This window comes from Schistocerca gregaria, chromosome 8, assembly GCF_023897955.1.
Source record: "Schistocerca gregaria isolate iqSchGreg1 chromosome 8, iqSchGreg1.2, whole genome shotgun sequence".
Lineage (NCBI taxonomy): Eukaryota > Metazoa > Arthropoda > Insecta > Orthoptera > Acrididae > Schistocerca > Schistocerca gregaria.
In genome coordinates, this window is record NC_064927.1 from 194,865,348 (window position 1) to 194,891,369 (window position 26,022).

The 26,022-nt window shown below is 39.3% G+C and overlaps 1 protein-coding gene and 2 non-coding genes across 3 annotated transcripts in view; all 3 read right to left on the reverse strand.

The window, feature by feature from the left end:
• Positions 1 to 26,022, reverse strand: part of LOC126284533 (translocation protein SEC63 homolog) — a 150,823-nt gene that overhangs the window by 10,045 nt on the left and 114,756 nt on the right. The window contains 3 exon segments of the mRNA XM_049983531.1: positions 4,493 to 4,618; positions 15,950 to 16,069; positions 23,169 to 23,290. Coding sequence (XP_049839488.1) covers positions 4,493 to 4,618; positions 15,950 to 16,069; positions 23,169 to 23,290 — 368 coding nt within the window.
• Trnat-agu (transfer RNA threonine (anticodon AGU)) lies at positions 3,743 to 3,814 on the reverse strand. The gene has a single exon. It is a non-coding gene; the product is annotated as a tRNA-Thr (tRNA).
• On the reverse strand, positions 4,085 to 4,156 carry Trnan-auu (transfer RNA asparagine (anticodon AUU)). Its single transcript has one exon. It is a non-coding gene; the product is annotated as a tRNA-Asn (tRNA).

Sequence of the window (26,022 nt, forward strand, 5' to 3'; positions counted from 1 at the left end):
GTGCCCATGAAGTAGCTCTGCTGCACTCTTCTTGCCAAATGGCAGAAACGGTACAGGGAGAGGAATCAACCCCAAGAGTTGGCTACCTACTTTTTCAACTGAGGTTTGAACATCTGCACTATGCACACCATCTCACCATTAGATAGTGGGTACAACAGCGGAGCGAGGATGTGATGGATACCATGGGAATCGCAAAATGCCACAAACTCTTGCGGTGAAAATTTGGACCATTATCGGACACTAACATCATGGGCAAGCCTTCAAATGAAAATTTGTTGGGTAAGGCTGTGACGATGGCAGTTGTGGATGTGGAAACACAACAGACAACATACAAAAATGAGGCTGTGTGTCAATGATCAACAGCAAGTAACAGTTGAGAAAGGGGTCAATGAAAGCCACATATTTACAACCCCATGCACATGACGGTGTTGGAAAAGTAGACGATGATATCTGCGGAGCTGTTTGGTGCATTGCACACTGTGAACAGCAGGTAACCAGGCAGGTAACGTCACCATCCAAGCTGGGCCAAAACACATGTCAATGAGCCAACACTTTTGTGTGATACACTCCTGTCATATGCATGCAATAAATGAAGAGCCTCTGAAAGAAGCACTGGGGGGATCACAGCCTGATGAGACAAGTGATCCATGGCCATCCACAAAAGGGAATATATGTTGAAAGATGTAATAATTACAGATCAGTATGATGCATGAGAAGGTGGCGAATTTGGCCAACCGTGTTGTGCGAATGTTGTGACCTTCTGCAAAACATGATCCAAAGCTACAGACTTTGTTATCCATGTGTTAGTTACAGGAAAACCATCAACCATCTGTGTGGCAACATCAATGTGGAAACAAAGCAATTCCTCCTCACCAAATTCTGGATCTGGACCTGCCAGCAGCCAGAACAAAGCATCGGCGTTTGTGTGTGATTCAAAGGGCAAAAATGAATCTCGTAGTTGTAACACAAAAGGAAAAGACCCCAATATTGAATGTGATGTGTTGCTTTATCTGGTAACAATGCAGAAGGACTGAATGAGGAAACCAACAGTTTGTGATCAGTGACCAAGTTTTAATTTGGTACTGTAGGGAAAAACAAAGAGTTTCTTCACAGCATATACAATGCCGAAAGCTTCTTTTTCCATCTGAGAGTACTTAGTTTGAGCAGGAGTCACCATTTTTGAGGCATAAGCAATAGGCCGCTCGGTGTCATCAGGACATCTCAGAACCAGTACCACCGCCAACCAGTACTGTGAAGTGTTCATCGCAAGGATCAAGTTGAGGCCTAGGCTGTACGTCACTAAGCAGGGTGCAAAGTGTAACGTGATCTTATGGGCGGAAAATGTGGTTTTACAAGTTGGCGACCAGCAAAAGTGAGTCCCTTCACACAGCAACACATGTAATGGCTGCATGACTGTCACTGCCCCAGGCAGAAATTTATGATAGTACATGACTTTGCCTAAAAAGACCTGAAGTTCTTCGACTGATGTAGGGCTTGGAAAAGACACAACAGCAGAAACATACTGACGCAGGGGTTCGAGACCCTTACTTTAGACCCAAGATAAATGACAGAAGGTTGAATGCTGGCAGCTCCAAAATCCAACTGCAAGTACTGGTACAGCCCCAAAGCAGTATTGACAACTAACATATGACGTGACTCTGTATGAAAGGGGAAAATAGGCACCCAACAAGTCAATTTCTGAGAAATATTGACCACTTGATAACTTTGCAAAGAGTTCGTCCAGGTGCTGAATTGGGTATGTATCCACTATCGAGTGTGCATTCACAGTAACTTCAAAATCACTGCACAGGTGTAACTGGTCCAATGGTTTCTTCACTAAACTAAAGGGATAGGCCATTCACTTGATGCAATAAGTCGAACAATGCCGGGTTCCAGGAGGCAATCTAATTCACCTTTGACTTGTTCCCAAAGCGCCACTGGAACCAGATGGGCCCAAAAAAGATGATGAGCAAAAGGTTTGGTGGTAATGTGCGCATGAAGTGACCAGACTACTGACTTGTAGGTCATTGGTGCGGAGAATTGGCTGAGAATAGGAATATTTGGTTTATTGTAACTCACTAACTTTGATGACACAGGTTAGAAGCGGAGGGGAGCCCAAGTCAACGTAATTTTCTGAGTTTAACAAGTTTACTGCAGCTCCTGTATCTACCTGCATGTCTAGAACTTTACAACAAACCATAACTTCAATGAAAAGCTTGTTTAGCGCAACGTCACTGACCGATACAATGTTTACATCCATATCTGCTGAAGTTTTGTATTACAAATAAATAGAAGCAATGTGACCCTTTTTGTTGCAATTATGACAGACGGATCAGCATTTTGGGCAGGCTGTGTACTCATAGTTAATGGAACAATAAGCACAGCACATGCAAACACTGTTGTCTACTAGCCTGTTTACTTTGTTCATGCGGCTCCTGCTGTGAGTGAGGCTGGCCACCGTGATGCTGTGAATGTGTGTGGACTGCCGCAGCTATATCTTCCGCCTGCTAACTATCTGAATATTGGTGTGGAGGAGAGAGTTGGATTGCTGATACCTCACACCATAACTCAATTTGGTAACAAATGACAGCATCTCTCACCATCTGATCAGCATACGGCACTTTAGACACATTGGACGCAAAATGACAACAACTACTTAACCCATGGAGTTCAGCCACCCTTGCTCGATTGGATTGGTGTGGTTGCCTCCCACAGCAGTAAAACCCAACCCAGGATGAAATAACATGTGTGCACTTACTGTAGTATTTTGAAAGAAGTTCACACATTTGGTCAAATGTTAAAGAGAATGGATCCTGCAAAGTGACATAGGACTTGATACATTCTTGGCAATATCAATACCAAATAGCATCAGTAATGCCAAACGCTTTAAATTGTTGTCACAGACTTTTCTTGTATGCATTGCATTCCTCAATGGACTCACTGTACGAAGAAAAGGGAGGTAGATAAACCACATTGGCTGTGGAGGGCAAAACAGTAGGTGGCACAGACTGAGGAGCATGCTGACTAGACAAAACAGAAGCAAATGGTTGAAGTGCTTGAGCTTGATTGTCCAGTGCCTGTGATTGGTGGTGCAATGCTGCAACAAATGTTTATTACTGTTCAGCCAATCAATGTAAAATGTCCTCTGTAACACCACCAGTCATTGTGTGAATGAAAGGAGGACCAACCAGAGTAGAACTTTGTGCAGACAACAGGGTCACACTCATTGCCAACCATGTTGCAATTACTTACAAGCACAACATGATCAGCAGACTGAACACAACTTTATTCCATGGAATATTTAAGTAACATTCAGCAGGAGCCAATTACGAACACAAAGAGCTGTAGCAATACACATGGAGAATTGGGTCTAAGCATAACTTGGTTAACTTTAAATAGACTGGGGGTCAAGGCAGGCTTGGACAGTGATATTAGGCACACTCTGCCGATAACACAGCACTGTAGCACATGCAGCCTCTTGATAGTACATGCATGTGTCACTGCATCCCTCCTGCAGCAATGAATTCACATTTACAGTGTTACAACTATTATCTGAGACCTCCCACTTCCTATCACATTTCTTTTAATGCACTAAAATCCTTTTTGCAGTTGCAGGGCATTTGTTTTTTGCCATTCTAGTTTTGAAGTGAAAATGTTTACATAACAAACAAACAGAACAAATAAACTAAAATTATGATAATGATTAAATATGATCGAAGCAGACTAAATCAATTAAAATTTGTGCCGCGGCCGGGACTCGAACCCGGGTCTTCTTGCTTACTAGGCAGATATGCTACCACTACACCACCGAGGCACTATGGCAGACATAGCTGCACGAACTACCTAGGTCGAGTTCCCTCCCCAACACAAACTTTAATTCATTTTCCCTTAATACCGTCACTATTGCCAGGGCTCGCCGGTATTGGCGAGCTACCCAGCGTTGGACGTAGCGGGACATCTGCTGTACCATATGGTGATCTTCTCAGATCTTATAATTAAATGTGTCCTTTGAGACTCCCGTCTCGTTATTATCTCACGATAATGATCAAATATGATCGAAGCAGACTAAATCAATTAAAATTTGTGCCGCGGCCGGGACTCGAACCCGGTTCTTCTTGCTTAATAGGCAGATATGCTACCACTACACCACCGAGGCACTATGGCAGACATAGCTGCACGAACTACCTAGGCACAAATTTTAATTGATTTAGTCTGCTTCGATCATATTTGATCATTATCGTGAGATAATAACGAGACGGGAGTCTCAAAGGACACATTTAATTATAAAAACTAAAATTAGTTTTTGATTTATATTTTTTATTTTTCATTCAGTCAGTTTTAGGTCAAACAACCTGTAATGCATGTCGTGCAATTAGCGCTTTACATAGAAAATAAAATTACTATGCAGATGCTGTTTCTGCAGACTTACATCTTAAACATTTATTTATCACATTAAAAATTATTCTGCAGCCTTAATTTCAAATGAACTCACCTCTGGGAAAAATGGGCAGTGCACACTATGAGACTGCTTACTTCTACCCTCCAAAACTTTTTCTCGTTTATGCAATCGAGCCTGGAATTTCTCCCACTCAGTGTCATCATCTTCCACAGAAGAACCCTGCAAAAAGAAGAGATTCAATATAAGAAACATTGATTTGAATGCCATAAGTGAAGGTGAACAGTATTGTGATGAAAGGTGAAACATTGTTTTATGTTCCTCTGTTTAGTAAGTGTTACTGAATAATAACAGTAACCTAGGTTCTGAAAAAATAGTTTAGTGGTACTCTCGGAAGGTACGTCACAACAGCAGCAAAAATTGTTGAACAACGGACTAAAAGGCAAGTTTGAATTCTATTGGCACATATTTAGAGACAGAGTTTGGTTGTTTACTAGGTTATTTTGCTATAAAAAATAGCTTGTTTCCCATGTCTCATTACAAAGTTATTTACTTGCCTTATTATTGCAATTATTTTTGTCACTGACAATATTGTGGATAGCTCCTAAACACAGAACTGTTCTATGTTGTGATGTACTGAACTATACATAACAGGTTGCAGCAAGTGTTTGTCACATGTTCCAATTTCTGGTGGTGTCCTGCTGTTGTGAGATTTCAAGCCTAAAGCCAAGAGTAAAAAGGGCATTTAAGTGTGTTGTCAGTGGTAAATATTATGAAACAAAGAAACCTTACTTTCTTAACAAGAATATAACGTGTATTTGCTGTTAATGTGCATTTGCAGATTGTCATGTATTACAAGTGTTGTGTAGTACAGAGAAAAGCCAGACCCCACAAAAACACAATTTTATGTGGCATGCGCAAAACCTAAACTCAATGACAAAACAAAGTGGTTGCCGACAATACGCAAACAAAGTGGATAAAATGTGGGAATATTTGCTGCAGTAATGGCATAATTTTCTTTGAACAGAAACAATTACTAAAATTACTGGCACTTTCACCATGATGATCCACGAGAAAGCTACCAATCAATTACACTTACTAAAGAATAAAAATATTGACAAATAAAAAAGGGACACACACACAACCGTTAGAATTGGGTAGAAATAAAAAAAAGGCAGATGAAGGCTTGTACAAAGAGTTAAGATGTAAAGTTTACAACAGTTAAGATGACACACTCTTGTAAAAGCATGTAGAGTATAGATACATTGCAAATACAAAATCATGTGAAAAAAGACTGGACTTTATGCACCCAACAAAGAACATGCAGCATCACACAACCACCATATTTTCAGCTGTTGGTGTACAAGGGGCAGTTAAGTTATTATTTCTTGACTCAGAAACATATATAAATTATACACAGTTATGACTATATCACTTTTTTCCCAAAACATAGCCACTTCCAATGCATTTTCTGTTCCTTGATGAAGTCGGAGGGAAGGTAGGCTGTAGACCTCCATAGTTGTAACCTAACTTTTTAGCAGTTACTCTAAGTGCCATGTTCTACAGAAATTCCTCCTTGAATTCAATTGCTGTGGGTGAAGTTTGCACTCTTACAGAGGGTGGGTACTTTCCGACTCCACTGTCTTCCTTTCCTTATTCACAGGTATTTCTCTCTGAATAGGAGGTGGTACTTTTACTACAAGGTGGTAAAGTCATACAACTTGAGCGGTTTTCAAGCAGCCTGTTACGATTCTGCAGGAGTCATTGAGAGCTATGTCCTCTCATTTGGCACATGCTGATTATACCCAAACAAAACATGCATATTCTGTCACAGAATAGCATAGTGTCATTGCAGGAGTTCGTATTGTTTCAAATTGGCTACTCAACTATGATCCGGCCAGTTTCTATAGAGGATTGGAAACTTTTGACTTGCGCGTGTAAAGTAAGTAAGCAAACTGTTTATTATTTCAAAAGTAATCACCATAACTATTAATGCATTTATTTAACTGTGAGACAAGCTGGTCAATACCTTCAAGGAAAATCATTTCAGTTGCCTACAGAAGTACTGTAACCAGGCATGCACCGATACATCCGAAGCAAATCAATGGGCATGATTTTCTTTTTTTTTCCAGGGCTCAAAAAATATGGAAATTACATGGGAAAGATGAGGACTGTAAGGAGAATATGTACGGATTATGAAGCGAAACATCTGCAGTGTAGTTGAAACACTTTTGGCAACATGCAAGCAATCATTATCCTGCAACAGAACGATGCTCTCCATCAACATTGCTTGGAATTTGCTGCTGATAGCATGCTTCAATTTTTGCAAAGTGTCGAAGTAACACTGTGAATTAGTTGTGGCACCGTGTTCCTAAAAGTCAATGAGCAGTGGGGCCCTTGCAGACAAAGAAAAAGGTCATCACGACTTTTTTGGTGTGCTTGCCGTTTCGACTACATTGCAAAAGATTTGCTAGGAAGCCCTTACACATGCTCCACAAAGTTCCAACATCTGCCCCTGTGATTTACATATTTTTGGAGTCCTGAGGAAAGTAATTCATGGCCGTCAATTTGCTTTCGGCAATAAGGTGCACGCCTGGCCACTGTCCTGGTTCTGTAGGAACTGCAAACCTTTTTTCCATGAAGGCACTGACTGTCTTGTCTCACAAGGGATAAACGTATTAACAGTTATAGGGACTATCTTAGAAATAATAAACAGTTTACTTTTCTGATCTGTCTAATTTTAGTTTGACTTCCCCTTGTAAAAATATTTAAAGAGAAAAAAGTATAGCTACAATAATGTGATGAGGTGGGTGACAAGAAAGAAAGAAAGAAAGGAAACAATGAGATATTCTGTGAGACTTTATTGTCACAAAATGAAGCATTTTGTCAATGAGACTCAAGATGTAGGAAGATACAATTAAGAGGCAATATGAGCAATAAGCCGGACAGTACATTTTGCTGCAAATATACGTTTAATAAATGTGTGTGCTGGCAGTGTTGGAATCTGCATTAGTGTACACAAAAATTAATGTATTTTTGATACAGGAAGTTAAGCAGAAGCCACTAGAATGAAACTTTGTTAAGGAAAATGAAAATTTTGTTTAAAATTCAGGAAGAATGGAGGATATTCAGCTTACAACTGAAGGTTTGTGTATATTGAGAAGAAAAGATATAGAGCCTATGAGATGGCAGAAAGAAAGGATTTCCAGTCATGTATGAAATGATGCAGCAAAAAGACTGAGGCAATGAAGAAGTGAGGAAATGGACTGTTCAAATTTTCAATACTATTTTCTGGAAACACTGCCCCCCCCTCCTCTCTCTCTCTCTCTCTCTCTCTCTCTCTCTCTCTCTCTCTCTCTCTCTCTCTCTCTCACACACACACACACACACACACACACACACACACACACACACACACAGAGAGAGAGAGAGAGAGAGAGAGAGAGAGAGAGAGCAATTGTGATATGTTGCAGCGTGACACTGGGTTTTAGTCCTAACTCCATTCGATCTTCAAGCTATTCACTGCATACCTATAGAAATTAAGAAAATGTAGGATAGTACATTTTTATTGGGTAATTCTGTGTGTGCTTTTTTACGTTACTGACAGCTAGACTTATGGACAGAAAGCTGCGCAGAAACCAAAGCATTGGGAGCCAATATGGCCAACTTTATGGCACTTCTCATTGGAGAAGCATTTACGGCGAGGTCTCTGGTTGACATACTGGATACAGTTTCAGTTCCTGGTCTCAGAGCTTATAGAACACTGATAATTCCACTGCACTGAATTCTTATATTTATAGCTTTTCTGCAAGGATACATCTTTGCTACAAGAATAGGACCATCTACTTTCCTAAACAGGGGGAAAACACAAAATAGCGCATAAAGAGTTTGATGGACAAAGATTTATTGGCATTTGTGACTGACAAAGGAGGAGGGGGGGAACAAAAATGTGAAGGAGAAGAAGACTGATTGTGCAAATAGAGGACTGCTGAATGAAAAATGCCCAAAACTAGAAGATGTTGTACTGAAATGGATTCAAGGACACTGTCAAAATGTCACTGGAATTAATACAAAAATGATTCAAATACACACACGCAAGCTAGCATTACAATGGAACTTAACAGACTTTAAGGGTGAAGTTGGTTGGTGCTCCAGGTTTATGAAGCATCATGGACTTGGCATGCGAACCAAAATCAAAATATCTCACAAACATCCTTAAGAGAAAGAAGAGGAAATTTTATCTTCCCATTGCCATCTTCTACATCTACCTGTGCACCTGTACTCTGCAAGCCACCTTGAGGTGTGCAGCACAGGGTACATTCCATTGTACCAGTTATGGGTTTATTCTTGCTTCAATCACATATGGAACGTGGGAAGAATAATTGTTTGAATTCCTATGTGCATGTAGTAATTACTCTAATTTTATCCTCACGATCCCAGTGTGAGCGATATGTAGGGGGTTGTAGTATATCCCTTGCTGGTTCTTGAAACTTTGTTAATAGACTTTCTTGGTGTAGTTTTTTGTCTGTCTTCAAGAATCTGCTTTTCAATACCTTGAGATCTCTGTGACACTCTGCAACGGATTAAACAAACCTATGACCATTCATGCTGCCCTTCTCTGTATGTGTTCAATATCCCCGGTTTATCCTATTTGGTATGGGTCCCACACACTTGAGCAATGTTCTAGGATGGGTTGCACGATTGATTTGTGAGCAATCTCTTTTGTAGACCTATTGCACTTCCCCAGTATTATACCAATAAACAAAAGTCTACAAACTGCTTTACCCACGACTGAACCTGTGTGATCATTCCATTTCATATCCCTGCAGAGTGTTACACCCAGCTATTTGTATGAATTGGCTGATTTCAACAGTATCCCACTGATATTAAAGTCATAGGATACTATTTTCTTCATTTTGTGAAGTGCAGAATTTTACACTTTTGAACACTTAGAGCAAGTTGCCATCTCTGCACCATGTTGAAATCTTACCAAGATTTGACTGAATATTTATGCAGCTTCTCTCAGATGGTACTTCATTATAGATAATCATATCATCTGTAAAAAGTCCAATTTCACTAATGTCTGCAAGGTCATTAACATAAAACACGAACAGCAAGGGTCCACACACATTCCCCTGGGGCACACCTGAAGTTACTTCTACATCTGATGGTGACTCTCCATCCAAGATAACATGCTGTGTCCTTCCTACCAAAAGTCCTCAATCCAGTTACAAATTTCGCTTAACACCCCATATGATCATACTTTTGACAAAAAGAATAGGTGCAGTACTAAGTCAAATGCTTTTTGGAAATGGAGAAACATTGCACCTACCTGACTGCCTCGATCTAAAGCTTTAGTGTGTCATGTGAGCAAAGGGCGAGTTTGGTTTCACATGATCAATGTTTTTGAAATCCATGCTGGTTGGCATTGAGGAGGTCATTCTGTTCAAGATACCGCATTATGTTTGAGTCCAGAATATGTTCTTAGATTCTACAACAAATCAATGTCAAGGATATTGGACAGTAGTTTTGTGGATCACTTATACAACCCTTCTTGTACGGGTTGTGACCTGTGGCTTTTTCCAAGTAATGGACACTGTTTTTTGTTCGAGAGATCTACTACATATTATAGTGAGAAGAGTGGCTAACTCAGCCACAAATTCAGTATAGAATTTGACAGGGACCCATCAGACCATGGAGCGTTTTTCAATTTTAACCATTTTGGCTGTTTCTCAACACTACTGACACTCATACTTATTTCAGTCATCTTTTCAGTGGTACGAGGATTAAATTGGGGCAATTCTCCTGGGTTTTCCTTTGTAAAGGAACATTTGAAAATGAAATTAAGCATTTCCGTTTTTGCTTTGCTACCCTCAATTTCAGTTCCTGCCTCACATTCGGTAGGGACTGAAAACTAACTTTGGTGCCACTAACAGCCTTAACATACAACCAGAATTTCTTTGGATTTTGTGAAAAGATAATATCCAATAGCAAAAGAAAAGCATAGTGGAACTAGGCCAAACAGCGAATGTGGATGAAACTTCTGACATTTGATGTGCTGAATAACAGAACTGCTGCAAGAAAGCTGCTAAAACTGTAGCTATGAAAACAAGTGGATGTAAAAAAAAAATGCACTACACTGTTGTCCTTACATGTTGTGCAGATGGTACTAAATTTAATCCAATCATCATTTTCAAATACAAAACAATGCCAAAACCTTCTGAAATACTGCCAGGTGGTGGGTCCACGTACATAACAAGGGCTGGATGGATGAGACTGGTATGAAATTATGGATTAACAGACTGTGCGAAAGAAGGAAAGATGTTTCACTGAAGAAGAGTTTTCTTCTTGTGCTAGATCAGTTTAGTAGTCATTTGAAAAAAATTCTGTGGCAAAGAAATTGTGACAGGGAAATACACAGCTTGCTGTTATTCCAAAAGGACTTACTTTACAATTACAACCTCTTGATGTCTCGATAAAGAAACCATTTAAAATGTATATGATAGAGCAATGGAATCAATGGATGTCGATTTTCAAGGATTTTAAAGGTCAATTTGGTTTTATAACATAAGAATTTTTTTAAAAAATGATGTTAGTAACAGAAATGTGTTCCAAGCAGAGATCTGTCATTGAGTTTCTTTTGGCGGAAAACCTGAGTATCACAGATATTCAGAGGTATTGCAGCATGACTACAGAGACCTAGCAGTGAAGAAAAGCATGGTGAGTCATTGGATTTGCCATCTGTCATCATCGCAAGAAGGACATGCAAATATGTCCAACCCACACATGTGATGGCTGGTAGCATACAGCTGTGATTCCCCTGTGCAAAAATGCAAACAACCTTCTCGTTCTCCATGACAACACAAGGTCTCTCACAAATCTGCACAGCTGAGAACAGTCCACCAAATTTCATTGGACTTTTCTTCCCACAGCCTGGATTTCGCACCTTCTGACTTCCATCTGTTTAGTCCAATGAAGGATGCACTCTGTGGAAAGTGGTACCTGGATGATGAGGAGGTTATTGATGCAGCAATACGTTGGCTCTGGCATCGATCAGCAGAGTGGTACCACATGGGCATACAGACCCTCCCAGTAAGATGACCTAAGGCCACTGCACTGAATGGAGATTATATTGAAAATTAGGGTTTTGTAGCTAAGAGAGTGGGGAATAACATGGTGCACTGGAATTCTCTATAAAAGCAAATTCATGGCAGCTGCAAAAAAATCCAACATTCCCTTTTTTTTAAAGTGTGTCATTACTTACTGAATGCCCCTCATACAATAGTTTGCCTAATTCATGGAGGCAAAGGAAACAGACTACTTCTGTTATTAGTCATACAATGAGATACACTGCCAAATGAGGACATGGTGTCATGGAAATGTATGCAGATGTGCACGAGTGCAAGAACTGTTTCTATGAGAGTACTGGGCACAAGAAATACAGAAAGAACTGAAAGTGGATTTCTGAAGTAGCGAGAGGAAACCACCTCAGTGAGGCTAAATGAAAACCTCAAGGTAAGGAATATGGTTTGGGGATGTCATACAATTTCACAAGGACACCCAAGAGATGGAAAGTGACAGAAGGCCACTGTGGTGGTGTGTGGAGGATATCAGGAAGATGTTACCTCATTCTAGGGTGAGGGCTTGACATGAGAAAGACATATGTCTGACAGAGTACTGTATTGAGGTATTCACAGCCTGGGTGGTACTGGGACAAGGGAATGCTGCTGAGTTTTTTGGCAGTGGCAGCTGTATTAGTGGGGCAGTGAGAGGAAGACATTGCACAGGAGATTTATTTGAGAATAAAGTCTGTGCAGTAGTTGTTAAAGATGAAAGCTTATTGCTGGCAAAGGTGCTGATAGATTCTGTACTAGAACAGATGTGTTTCTTGTGGTGTATCTAACATGGAAGATGCGACAGTTATCACAGGACAGGTATTGGATGTGGGCTTCAGTAAGGTGGAGGTGGTCAATACAAGGGAGTTTACTTTTATTTGGATAAGTACCAAGTGAATTTCAGTTGGGAAAGAGAGGTAAGCTATTACTTGAAGCATATTCTTCATCATTAGTCCAAACCACAGCGATATTGTCGATAAATCTGTATCAATCCAGAGGCCAAGTTGTTGAGTCTTGAGGAATGCTTCTTGCATGTTGCCCACATAAATGTTGGCATAAGATGGAACCATCCTGGTTCCCTTAGTAGCCCCCCACCCCACCCCCCACTCCAAGATTTGTTTGTAGGTCTGGCCCTCAAAGGTGAGGTTCAACAGGGCGACAATACATGAGGATTTAGGGAGACTTTCATGTGGCTGCTGGTAGTGAGATATCTCCCAGGCTAAGGGACTGGGTGTATGTTTGATGTTTCTGTACAGCAAAGTTGGACTAATAGTGACAAGGATGGTTCCGGGAGGGAAAGAAGTGGGAACTGTTTGAGACGACGGTGTCTTTTCTGTATATTGGGAGACTATATGAAGAGCTGGAAGTAGCAGGGCTGAGATACGTTCGGTGGGGGCCTTTGAAGCCAGCTCCTACGGGATGTGCAAGATACTCGCTTTTGTGTATTTTGGGAAGTAGGTAGAAGCTGGGATGCATGCTCATAAGGGGTAAGGAATTCTATGGAGAAAGTAGTGAGTCCGGGTGAGGAACTTGGTATTAAGGATTTTCTCCATCTCAGTCAGGACTGGAGGAATGAGGCCAATAGAAACCAGTTTGTATGTCAAGATGTCCTTGAGCTATGACCCTCTGCCACATACTCCTAATGGTTAAACAGTAATGAAGCCTTTGCATGACCCCTTTAGAAGTGTAAGTAGCTAGTTTCAGTTAAAAGTCTTCCAAAATTATCAGAAAAGACCCCTTTTTAGGGTAGGGAGGACAGAAAGAAACTAAGTTTTAAGAGAGGTTAGGATTGAGACAAACCTTTAGGTTTAAACTCAGTCATTGTGAAATGTCAACTATCTTTATTGCATTAAAAGATTCGAAGATTGAGAAATGAAATTAATGAATTAATTATCTGTAGAGATGAATTAGAGTCCTCAAACCCACCTGACATAATCTGCCTCTCTGAACATCATGTGACCACTGGTATAGAACTTTTAAAAGTGTTACAAGATTTGGGTTATCATCTAACTTTTGTAGAGCAGAAACGGAGAAAGAAAGAGTTGCCACATTCATCAGTAACTGTCATAAATTTAAGAACATAGACATTCATAAATTTTGCCTAGAACAGCATATGGAAGTACGCGCAACAGAAGTAGAATTTCATAACAAAATTCTTCATAATATTAAGTTCATATCAAGTACCTGCAGGTAACTTTAATCTGTTCATAAACTACACTGAAGCTGTACTGCCCCATTTAAATACCAAAACAAAGAAATGGTGGTTGCTAGTGACGTCAATGTAGATTTCCTTAAAAATTCTACCTATAAGAACTTATTTGAGTTAGTAACACTATCATTAAACTTAATTCCCAATGTAAAGTTCCCAGCTAGGGTAGCCAATTGCTCACAAACAGCCATTGATGATATCTTTATAGCAAAGTTCAATGAACAAAATTATATCACAAAGCCAATAGTCAATGGCCTCTCAGACCATGAAATGCAGTTCCTTCTGTTAAATGTTAATACTGAACAAGATATAAAATCTGAACTCAAGAGGGTAATCAATGAGCCAAAAAGTGATTTTTTTAGGACACCCCTCAGAGACATTCACTGGAGTGAAGTTTACAGTGCTCATGGCATGAATGAAAAATACACTTTTGCTAATAAAGTGCTTACCTTATTTGAACAATGTTTTCCCCCAAAACTAACCGAGGTTAGAGCAAAGCCTACAAAGAAGCCATGGCTTACTCAAGTAATATAGGTATCTTGTAAAAAAAAAATGTATCTGTCAATCCGAAAAAGTTCTGATGTTGATGCTATAGCACATTACAAAAAATACTTCAAAATATTAAAGACTGTAATATGAATATCAGAGCAAATATATTACAAGGAAAAAGAGTGTCATATCAGATAACAAATTAAAGACAATACGGGATATAGTGAAGGAGGAGACCAGTAGAATCAGGTGTGAAGAGGGGCAAATAGCATTAAGAGTAAATGATATATTGGTGAAAGAAGTGTATAGTGTTGCACAACTTTTTAACAAACATTTTATAACTGTTACTGAAAAGATGGGGTTGTCAGGTTCTGTAGATGCTGCCATGGGATAACTCAGACCAGACATTTCAAGGAATTTCCATAATATGAATTTGATCCTCACTGCTGCAGCAGAAGTAATGTCCATCATAAAATCTTTAAAATCAAAAACATCTAGTGGGTATGATGAAAAATCAACAAACAAAGAGATAGAGGGGCTGGCCAGTACTTACCTCAGCTCAGTACAGCCGATAGAAACACAAAAAACAACCGAAAATTTAAGTTCCTAGCTTTCGGAATAAATGTTCCTTCATCGGGGAGGAGAGAGGGGAAAGAAAGGGAAGAAGGGAAAGTGGATTTAGTTACTCACAACCCAGGTTATGAAGCAACAGGGAAAGGAAAACAGGGAAGATAGCAAGGATGGAGGCATGGTTGTCAGAGGGAAGCCAAAGATATTATATATATAGTAGAATATCTTTGGCTTCCCTCTGACAACCATGCCTCCATCCTTGCTACCTTCCCTGTTTTCCTTTCCCTGTTGCTTCATAACCTGGGTTGTGAGTAACTAAATCCACTTTCCCTTCTTCCCTTTCTTTCCCCTCTCTCCTCCCCGATGAAGGAACATTTATTCCGAAAGCTAGGAACTTAAATTTTCGGTTGTTTTTTGTGTTTCTATCGGCTGTACTGAGCTGAGGTAAGTACTGGCCAGCCCCTCTATCTCTTTGTTAGTAATTGTTTCACATCTTTATATGAGATTTTCCATTAATTAGAAATATCAACAAAATCTCCTCCTATTCCATTGACGAATTTCTCAGCAGAACCAACTGATTTCAGTAGAACCAACTGATTTGTATGTGTGTGTGTGTGTGTGTGTGTGTGTGTGTGTGTGTGTGTAAGAACAATTAACTTCTGCAGCATTTCTGTGCAGTAATGTGTTCACTGTAAATAAATAATGCAGTTTTATTACCTTATAAATAAATAAAACATTTTTTTTTAAATTTTAAATTCAGTGCATTAATGTGATCTTAGTAAATGAGTGTTGTAAAATGATCCTTTGATATAGTGTTCATTAAAAAAAAAGGCTACCTGTGGAAGGTACATACGCTTATTTGTTTTAGTTGTAAATATTTGTCCTGGATTATTGTTTTTCTGACATGTTCTACATCCTGGAGGACCACCTCACTACAGATCAATTGGAATGAAAGTTAATCTAATTTAATTGAAGCAGTTTTCAACTGAACATTTGTCAAATATACAACTAAAAGTAGGTCACTGTTTCCGGTTTTTAACTCATATTTTTATGGAACTTAGAAAATACAAGAAATTGAAACATTTACAATTATAAAAATAAATATTGATCATGAACAGAAAGTGTTGAAGTTTCTTTCTACACTATTCAGGAGTTCTTCATTTACCATACCTTCTTGTCTCCTTGACTATGTTCATTCTCTTCATCATCAGACCGCTCCACATCATCATCTGACATATCACTTTCATCTCCTGACTCTGTAGCAACCTTCTTTGTTGGTACCTCATGAGACTGCAGCAAAAAGAACATTAACCAATAAAAAAAATACTTCATTACTCATAAAACAATCTTTTATACACTGCGAATGTTTTCAGTATGTTACAATGACAAACCTCCATGGGCAGCTGTAGTTTCTCCAGAAAAGAATGTCAATTGGAGGAGGAAGAAACACCATACACCTCTGCCAAGTTTGATGTTGGCAATGACGATGCTTACAAAAATTCTAAATCATACTTGTTCTCACATAACAATGTTAACAGAAATTTCAAACAGTCAAACATTCACTTCCAGACGCTAATTAGTGCATTATCCCCAAGTATAGTGAATTTGCAACTGTATAACATATATAAATAAAATATTGCCTGTGAAGATTATTTTCAATAAAGGAAACACAAAGAAATTTATCACTACACAATGCCAAAAGTGTACATAATGACAAAATGTCTACCAATGCGTAAGTCTTAGTTTCCTATTAAAAAAAAAAGAAAAAAAAATTACATCCTGATCCCCCCCGTCCCCCCCTTTTTCTCTGCCTCTGACACACACATTTTTCAGCAGAGGTAGTCATTATTACCTACTGACAAACAATCTCCACATGTGTAAAATAATACTATTGCATTTATGGCAGCCACTCCCTGAAATTTAAAACTTTTATGATGAACTAAGGAGCCAATTGTATATTCTGAATTAATTATTCTGAACACTATCCTCTGATGCTCACTATGTAACACAAGGCCCTCTGCCAGCTAAGTTAAGCCTCCCTCTGACTTTGGCCAACTGGCTGAATGTTGATCAGTCTCAGACAATATCCACCTTGGGGCACCATGATAATTATCTTGGCTTGCTCACATAAGAACTATTCACATAATGTTTTTAAATATGTACAGCATGCACTCAATGTATGGTTTTTGAAGAGTGTGCCAAATTAAAAACTGATAATAAAAGATTAAAGATATGGATTGCCATAAAACTACATACTAACACTCTGAGGACTGGGCAGCTAGGATTTCATTCAACTGTGTTGTTTCACAGTTTTTCTAAATGTTGTGTATCAGGTTCTACTGTATAGGACCTAAGTCGGTTTACAGCACTTGCAAGAGGGGTCTCTACTTTATATAATACCATGAACAGACAGACTTACATCAGTGATGATTTCTTAAGACTGAAATGAAAATGTGTTGTTCTCACAAAAACTGAAAAATGTTTTTGTCTTTTGTTTCATAAATGGAGATAGGGTTTGAAGTTGTTGGTACTAAAATAAAAAAACTGTATAAAAACTTAGTTAAAAAAATTGAAAATTACTTAGTTACATTTCTCTCAACAACAAAATTTTTTATGCATTTTGAAAAACAAGGTCCTACATCGCATTCTTCACAATAGTACCTGGTATCTTTTCTTGCCACTTTTCCAGATCTTGCCTGTGCAAGCTTTATTTCTGCTCCAAGACAATTTTGACATTTTTGTAGCCTGAACCAATTTAGGGAAATGTCTTCTTCTGAGTCTGTTTACAGGTGATCTAATTTGGGTAGAATTTGATTCAACCTTTGTTCACCAAAGCAAGTGCCAATTTAGTAATGAATTCAACAAGACACATGATGTTTGCTAACAGGCCTTGACTTCTGTATAAAACTTACAAATTTACAACCATGGGTGGCCAGAAGGGGACACAACAACAACAACAACAACAACAACTACTACTACTACTACTACTACTACTACTACTACTTCCCACACCAGCCTTGGTTTGGCATAATACAAAATACAGCCAAGTTTCATCTTCTGTATTATTTATACTTCTGTTATAGTGATGACACTGGATACTATCATGTTGTGTTTTGTCATCAAAAGAAATAAGTTCCTAATGTCCTCTCATTTCACAAATCACAAAAGTTCTTCTCTGTCAAACAAAAGTTTACTTTTTTCAGCTGCTGAGAAAATGAATTTTCAGTTAGCCCTTTTCTATTTTTTAGTACAGAACTGTAAGACAATGTTGAAAATAAATACAAAGTGTATGAAAGACAACAACCAATGACCTTTATACAGCATGTGAAATTGTGAGGTGTGGCGAGAAGGTGAATGTGAACATACAAAACACGTAACACACAATGTAGCCTGTATTCCTTTCTGTCTACTATGAGTGACCATATAAGCATTATAGAGTATGTTTATATAAAACAGATGTTAACAAAGATGAGAAATTGGCAATACAGGTCCTATTTTGCTTGTCTCCAGAGTAAAACAGTTTTATTATTTACTAGTGATTTGCAAACCCGACACTGCCCAGGTTTTCATTTTGCCAACTTTCAATTAGAAATGAAAATAAAAAATGAACTGTATCTGTAGAGTAACAGTGAAAAATCTTTATTTCCAGGTATTCATGAAAATGCCTTTGCAATCATAAGAGTCACATAAAGAGGTTTACATAATGAACAAATGTATGTGCGGTATCCCAGACAGTTTCTATATGCTTAGTGCAGCTGCTTTGTGTGCGTGCAATGCAATTTTGTAAAGATCTCTATGCCAACGTCTCTTCATAGCTCTATAGGCTTCAATAGTTTTCACCTGCAGCCGCCTGCGCTTCGCAGTTGAAAAGTGTCACAAGCACTGCCAGGTGTCAGGGATTTCCGTAAGTTGACTTGGCTGTAGGTATTAGTAAAGAATAAATGTATTAAAACTTCAGGCAGGATATGACATTTTTTTCATGCAACTAGGTGTTTACGATGTCATATCTTTTGAACTATGTGACATGCAATGATATATTTGTGTAGGTACAGTCAGCAGCATACGTGGATACTGTCTGCAAATTATGTTGCGAGTATAGCTGGCAGCAAAAAAGTAAAAATATAAATGTCATGCATGATGTAATTTTGTTGGGCATATTTATTTGTGTGATGTGGCAAAACACACACACACACACACACACACACACACACACACAGAGAGAGAGAGAGAGAGAGAGAGAGAGAGAGAGAGAGGGGGAGGGAGCTTTCGGTAAAAGAAAAATGAATCCAGGAAGAAAATCACTTTTAAATAAACCTAACCTCCTGTAACACAGCTCATCAATGGCTACGAGATAACTTATTACAAGGCACTGAGTGGAAACTCAATACTACACACACTTCTAGTTCCTTTTCTGCCCCACTTTATGTCTCATAATTGTATATATATATATAAGATCTACTCACCAAGCGGCACGTGAACACACACGTAAAAAAAAAAAAAAAAAAAAAAAGGGTTCTAATTATGCAAGCCATTGGAGCCAGTGACTCCATCTTCCGGCAGAAGGGTTGAAGGGAAAAGAAGAGGGGTGAAGGAACAGGACTGGAGAGATCTAGGAAAAGAGGTAAACTTCAGAAAAGTCACCAAGAACTGTGGGTGAGGGGAGATTTACTGGACGAGATGAGATGGGAAGACTGATCGTTGGGGACTACAACGGATGAGATTTAAAAACCTGAGGGCTTAAAGGCAGAAGACAGGGTAATACACAAGACAGAGGTTACTGCTAAAACATCATGCACAAGTTAATAAGAGTGAAAAGCTCAGTGCATTGTATGTAAAAGAAGTAGGAGGGGGATATCAAAAACGAGATGGGTCAGAAAACGAAATATGTAGAAAACTATAAAGGAGTGCAGAAAGGAGTAGTTATTGTGAAGAAATGGTGAGATGGAAGTAATTAACGTAAATTTAGGTCCAGCAGTTAGCGAGAACCAAGGACATGTAGGGCTACTTCCTACCTGCGGAATTCTAAGAAACTGATGTCCAAGGGAAGAATCCATATAGCACATGTGGTGAAAGAGGCACCGAGGTCATGACTGTCATGTTGTAGAGCATGCTCTGCGACAAGATATTGTGGGTTGCCAGTATCCACCCTCTGCCTATGCCCATTCATCCTGGCTGATAATTTAGTGACAGTCATGCCGATGCAAAAGGCCGAACAGTGTTTATATATCAGCTGGTAAATGATGTGTTATTTCACAGATGGCTCTCCCTTTGATAGTATACGTTTCTCCAGTTACAGGACTGATATTGATGGTGGTAGGAGGGTGCACAGGGCAAGTCTCACAGCAGGGTTGGTCACAGGGGTAGGAACCATAGGGTAGGGATATGGGTGCAGAAAGAACATAGGGTCTGACAAGGACATTGCGGGGATTTGAAAGGCAACGAAAAGTTATTCTAGATGAGGTGGGCAAAATGGAGCTCATTTCAGGACACGATTTTAGGAAGGCATGACCTTCTAGAAGTAGCTGATTAATACATTCCAAACCAGGATAATACTGAGTGACAAGTGGTGTGCTCCGAATTTGTTTTTTGGAGGGATCAGCAATACCAGGATTGGATGTGATGGCCCCTGCTGGTAAGGTAATTACATTCAGTGAAGGCTAAGGTGAGAATGGTGGCGTACTGCCAAAAAGAGTCAGCATCCGAACAAATATGTTTCCCCCGAATGCTAAGGTTTTATGGGAGCGTACATCTGACATGGAAAGGACGCAAACTGTCAAAATGGAAGCACTTTTCTTTGTTAATAGGGTAACGTGGACAAAAGTGTGTAGCTGGCCTTCAGTGAGCAAGGAAAGTGGGATGGGATGCACAATAGGACTATAAGAAATTTAATTGGGAGAAAGTAATCAGTGATTCCAGGAATTTTAACTGTTCAGCCTCACCATAATTCCATATGGCAAAAACGTCGATAATGTACCCAAACCAAACTAAAGGCTGAAGACGTATGGATCCCAGGAAAGCCCCCTCCAAGCTACCCATGAAAAGGTTGGCATAGGAAGGAGCCATCCTGGTTTCCATGGCCGTACCCCTAATCTCTCTGTATGTCTGCCTCTCAAAGGTGAAGTAGTAGTTTGTAATGATTAAGGTGAGCAGGAAGAATTTCATAGGTCTGGAATCAGGTGGGCGCTGACTGAGGAAATGATAAGCTCCAGACAGACCATGTATGTGGGGGATGTTGGTATCGAGGGCGAGGGTATCATTGATGACTAGCAAGGTGTGTGGTGCGAGTCGGACAGGCACGGATTTTAGACAAACTATGAAATGGTTGGTGTCTTAGCTTTTCACTATTATTAACTTGTTCACAATATTTTAGGAGTAATCTCATTTTGCGTATTAGCCTGTCTTCCACCTTTAAGCTCTCGAGGTTTTCAAATCTTGTCCGGTGCAGTCCCCAAAAACTAATCGTTTTTTTTCTCATCCCATCCAGTAAGTCTCCCCTCACCAGCAGTTTAGGGTGACTTTTCTGAAATCTAGCCCTTTTCCTACATCTCGCCAGTCCTTTTGCTTCACCCTCTTCCTTCCTCTTCAACCCTTCTGCTGGAAAAGGAGCCACTGGCTCCAAAAGCTTGCATAACAACAACTTTTTTAAATTGTATGTGTTCTGCCGCCACTTGGTTAGTACATGGTATTGTCAAAAACTGATTGTTTTCATTGTTGCACTACACCTTTACCTCTTCCTTTAATCCAAACTGGTGTGGATCCCAAACAAACAAACAGTACTCACGAATAGGTTGCACTATTATCCTATATGTAGTCTGCTTTTACACATGAACCACACTTTCCTAAAATTCTCAATAAACTGAAGTTGACCCTTTGTCTTCCCTACTATAATCCTTACATGTTCATCTCATTCCATATTGCTTTGCAATGTTATGCCCAGATACTTAAACGACGTGACTGTGTCAAGCAGCACACTACTAACGCTGTATTCGAACATTACCCCCCTCCCCCCTCCAGTCACCTGCATTAAGTTGCATTTTTCTATATTTAGAACTAGCTGCCATTCACCACATCAACTACAAGTTTTGTGTAGGACATCTTGTGTCCTCCTACAGTAACGAAACCATGACACCTCCCCAATACCACAGCACGAGTGAGCAGCTGCAGATTGCTGCCCCCCCCCCCCCCCCCTCCCCGTCAGCTATATCATTTATGTATGAAAGAAAATAATAGTGGAGGTATCATACTTCCTTGGGGCACTCATGATGATACCCTTGTCTCTAACAAATACTTGCTGCCAAGTACAATGTACTGGATTCTATTACTTAAAAAGTCTTCAAAGCCACTCTCATATATGGGAACCTATTATATATGCTCATACCTTTCTTAACAGGCTTCAGTGTGACATCTTGTCAAATGCTTTTTGGAAATCTAGAAATATGGAAACTGCCTGTTGCACTCTAAAGCCCTTTGGAAATCCAGGAATGTGACATCACACCCTGAGCACCTCTGTCTAAGGCACTTTGGATCTCAGAATTGAACAGAATGAGCCAAGTTTCACAAGAGCTCTGTTTCCAGAATCCAGGTGGATTTTTACAGAGAACATTTTCAATTTTCAAAATGATGTTAAATAATTCTACAACAGACTGACATCAGCGGTATAGGCCTGTAATTACTCACATTTGTCTGATGAAATTTAAAAAAAGAAAATAGGAGTGATCTGCAAATTTTCCAATTATTAGATACCCTTCATTGCTCAAGTGACCCACGATACACTTCTGCTAGATGTGGAGCGAGTTCTTTTGCATAATCTCTGCAAAACCTCCAGGTATTTCATCTGGTCCAACTGCCTTTCACCTGTTGAGCAGTTTTTGTTGCTTTCCTATTCTGTGGTCACTTATGTCAATGTCTGGCATTTTGCAATGAAACAGTTTTGGAATTCCAAATACAGTATTTCAGGCTTATCTGTTTTGTCTTCAGTTTTGCTGCCATTATGATCATCATGTTGTGGGTGATCAATGTACTAATATAATAAAGAGTATAATTAACAAACAAATAAAGGCAAACTCATTTTAATTATTTTCACTGGTAAATATATAATAAAAACCAAGTACAATTGATATAATGATGGAAAAATTCAATCAACCCACAACAGCCATTTAAAACATTTACATATTCGTTTTATAATGCATAAAGTACTTTAAAGGTAGTAACTTAGTGTGGTGCCTTCATTAGCTCAAACATTACTTGCTTCAATAATTTATTTATGTTACAACTCTTGCCACTTTTCTGAAACATTTATTTTCATATATTTAAATAATTCCTTTTTGGCCAATATCTTATGGACTATTGATAATTATCTGTAAAAACTTGAAAATATTTTTAAGATTACCTCGGATGGAGCCTGAGGCTTTTCATCAATCTTCTTGGCAGGTGTACTTCTGGATGAAGTTTTTTGGCCCCTGGAGCTCTTCTTATTTGTTTTTTTACCCTTCTTCTGTTGCTTTTGCCACACTGGTTTTTTAGCCTAGCAAAATGGGGAGAAAAATACTAAATTAAAATTCCTATATTTATTTCAAAAGTGACAACTGACGTAAAAGTATGTCAGATTGGGAAAGGCATTAGGTAAACAAGACTGGAGATCAAAGTACATTTCTAATGAACAGAACTACCAGGGAGTGAGAAGAAATAGTCTCTTCATTTTTGTTAAACAGATAATGGAATATTTAATTTCAAGCAATGGAAAATTCAGGACGGAATGTAACAATACTGGCAGTGTGGTTTCAGTTGCCTGAGACTGCAGTTGTGTTTGCTTGTGTGTGTCGTCTATTGTTGACAAAGGCCTTAATGGCCGAAAGCTTTATTTGTGACAGTCTTTTTGTTGTGCCTATCTGTGACTCAGCATCTCTGCTACATGGTAAGTAGCAATTTTCATAATATTGTTGGAATATTTTATTTTTGTTTTATCAAATCACAGTAATCCAAACACTGGGTCAGGAAATGAACTGTTGTAACTCATAACAGACAGTGTAATTAATTGTACTTGAAATATTAATCCAATGTTGAAGTGCACTGGCAAATAAGAAATCAGTGCCTTCTAATTCACTTACAACTGTTCTTTTTCTCAGCAATTGTAGCTCAAGCTACTGCTATTCATCCTCTGAATACTTTCCAAAATTACCATAAACCTTTTATTTTAATCCTGTAGTGGTGCCACCTGACATTACCACGGAAAGTGAGTAGTAGGGGTAACATTACTACCCATCACTGTGGTGTTAGTATTCAGATGGCACTGATCCAGACACATCATCTGCTGATATCCTGCCAGACTCGAGCATACAAGTCAGCTCAAAGCAATCTCACTCTTATTTCTCTGTGTGTTATGTTGCACGCAGTGGGGTGCACACTGCAAGTGCTATTATATTGCTTCTGAAGGACTAGTTGTAGTATTGATCAGGGGCATTGTGTGTGTGTGTGTGTGTGTGTGTGTGTGTGTGTGTGTGTGTGTGTGTGTGTGTGTTTGTGTACATAACCTCCTTACAAAATTGGCAACAACTTGGGACCTATGATGTGAACCAATCGGACTTTGAAAAATTTCATAATTAATCAAGTATGTGGGTTTTCAACTATGGAATATTTACAGTAACTCCAAATGCAAGCAACACATGATTGTAAGGAGCTAATGACAGCTATATTGTAGACAGCACAAGAGTTAGAGAACGTAGCAGGAACATCTCCTACTCCATGCATATTTACAGTCCTTCTACCACTTGACAATGTGGAGAGTGGGATGCTTAATGGTAATTACTGCAATTATATTTTTTGGCTTGTCAAATTGCCAACTTGGAAAGACAAAAGGCCATATTCTTGTTAGGAAACCCCAAACTTTACCATCTAATATAAAAATTAGTCATTAAAGAATATGGCAGAACTTGCGTAGATCCTTTCTTCACCTGCAAGAACACGAAGACACATATTATTATACGCATGTTAGAATTTGGCACTGACAAAAGTCCCCAAATATTCATATCTGAAAGGGGCTGCTGACTTACGGGAATTAAGCAGAACTTGCAATTTCCAATGTTTGTGCATCAACAGCAGCATTATTGGTTGGCTATAAACATAGTTTCCATTCACCACACATGCAGCATGTCTGTCCCCCATCGGCATGTAACATGCCACGCATGTGACAAAAAAGGACACTTGCAAGAGATATATTTCAGCAGTTGTAATGCAAATACACCCCAACCTATGGAAGTTTGCCCAGTATGTGATAAATACATGAAGAGCCGCCTTTTCAGGATGCAAACCAAGAGAAAGACCTTAGATGCATTCATAGGCAAGCACTTCAGAAAATTATTTCTGGACACTACTGTAGCTGTGGCCTTGCTAAACCAATCAACTTATTTAAGTTTAGGAGCACCACACTTGGAGATAGATGAGATAAACCTTTGGAGTTATTGAGCCTTGCTAGGAAAATTTACAGTTTTACTTACTTATGACAAAGCCACTTACCCAGTAATTTTTTCTTATGGACCCCCCCCCCCCCCCCTTGTCAACAATGTTTTCAGGATAGATCTTCTTCACACTTTTGGATTTTCAATTCATGAAACAGTAAAACACTGAAAATGCTACTTCCGCAAGTATTCTTACAGGCAACTGCCAGTGACGGACTTGGGTTTTAATCTCTCTGCTGACAGACTTGAATAAGAGGAAGATTTTTTCAAGGCCACGACCTGGAAGGAAAAGACATCCAACACACAGTGCTCTTATAGCAATGTCCACAGCCATCTAGACTAAAAGCCACAGCCTGCCAGAACAGTTCGATGGCCACCAATTACTGCATCCTCTTAGACATTTTGCACCTTGTACCGAGGCATGTCATCATCAAGACTTCTCCTTCCCAGATTGTCACCCTTGTGTGGCCCACAGGGGTGGATGCCATGCAACCTGTATCTGTGGGATGGTTTCTGCCCACCATGGGTCTATGACATATCATGTAGCCCGCTCACAAATTTCTGCAGCAGAACTGACATTAGTTTTGCCTCTCAATGTTGGTCAGCAACTGCTCGTTTCTCCACCCCTGTGAATCCTCATGAAACACGCAACTCCCATTGAGCACTCCCATTGCCCACACTTTTCACAATAATGGTCATGGACATCATTCTGCAACCTTCCCACACGTCGGCAGCTCTGGACCACATACCACCTATTTTATTCTACCCCCCCCCCCCCCCCCCGCCCTC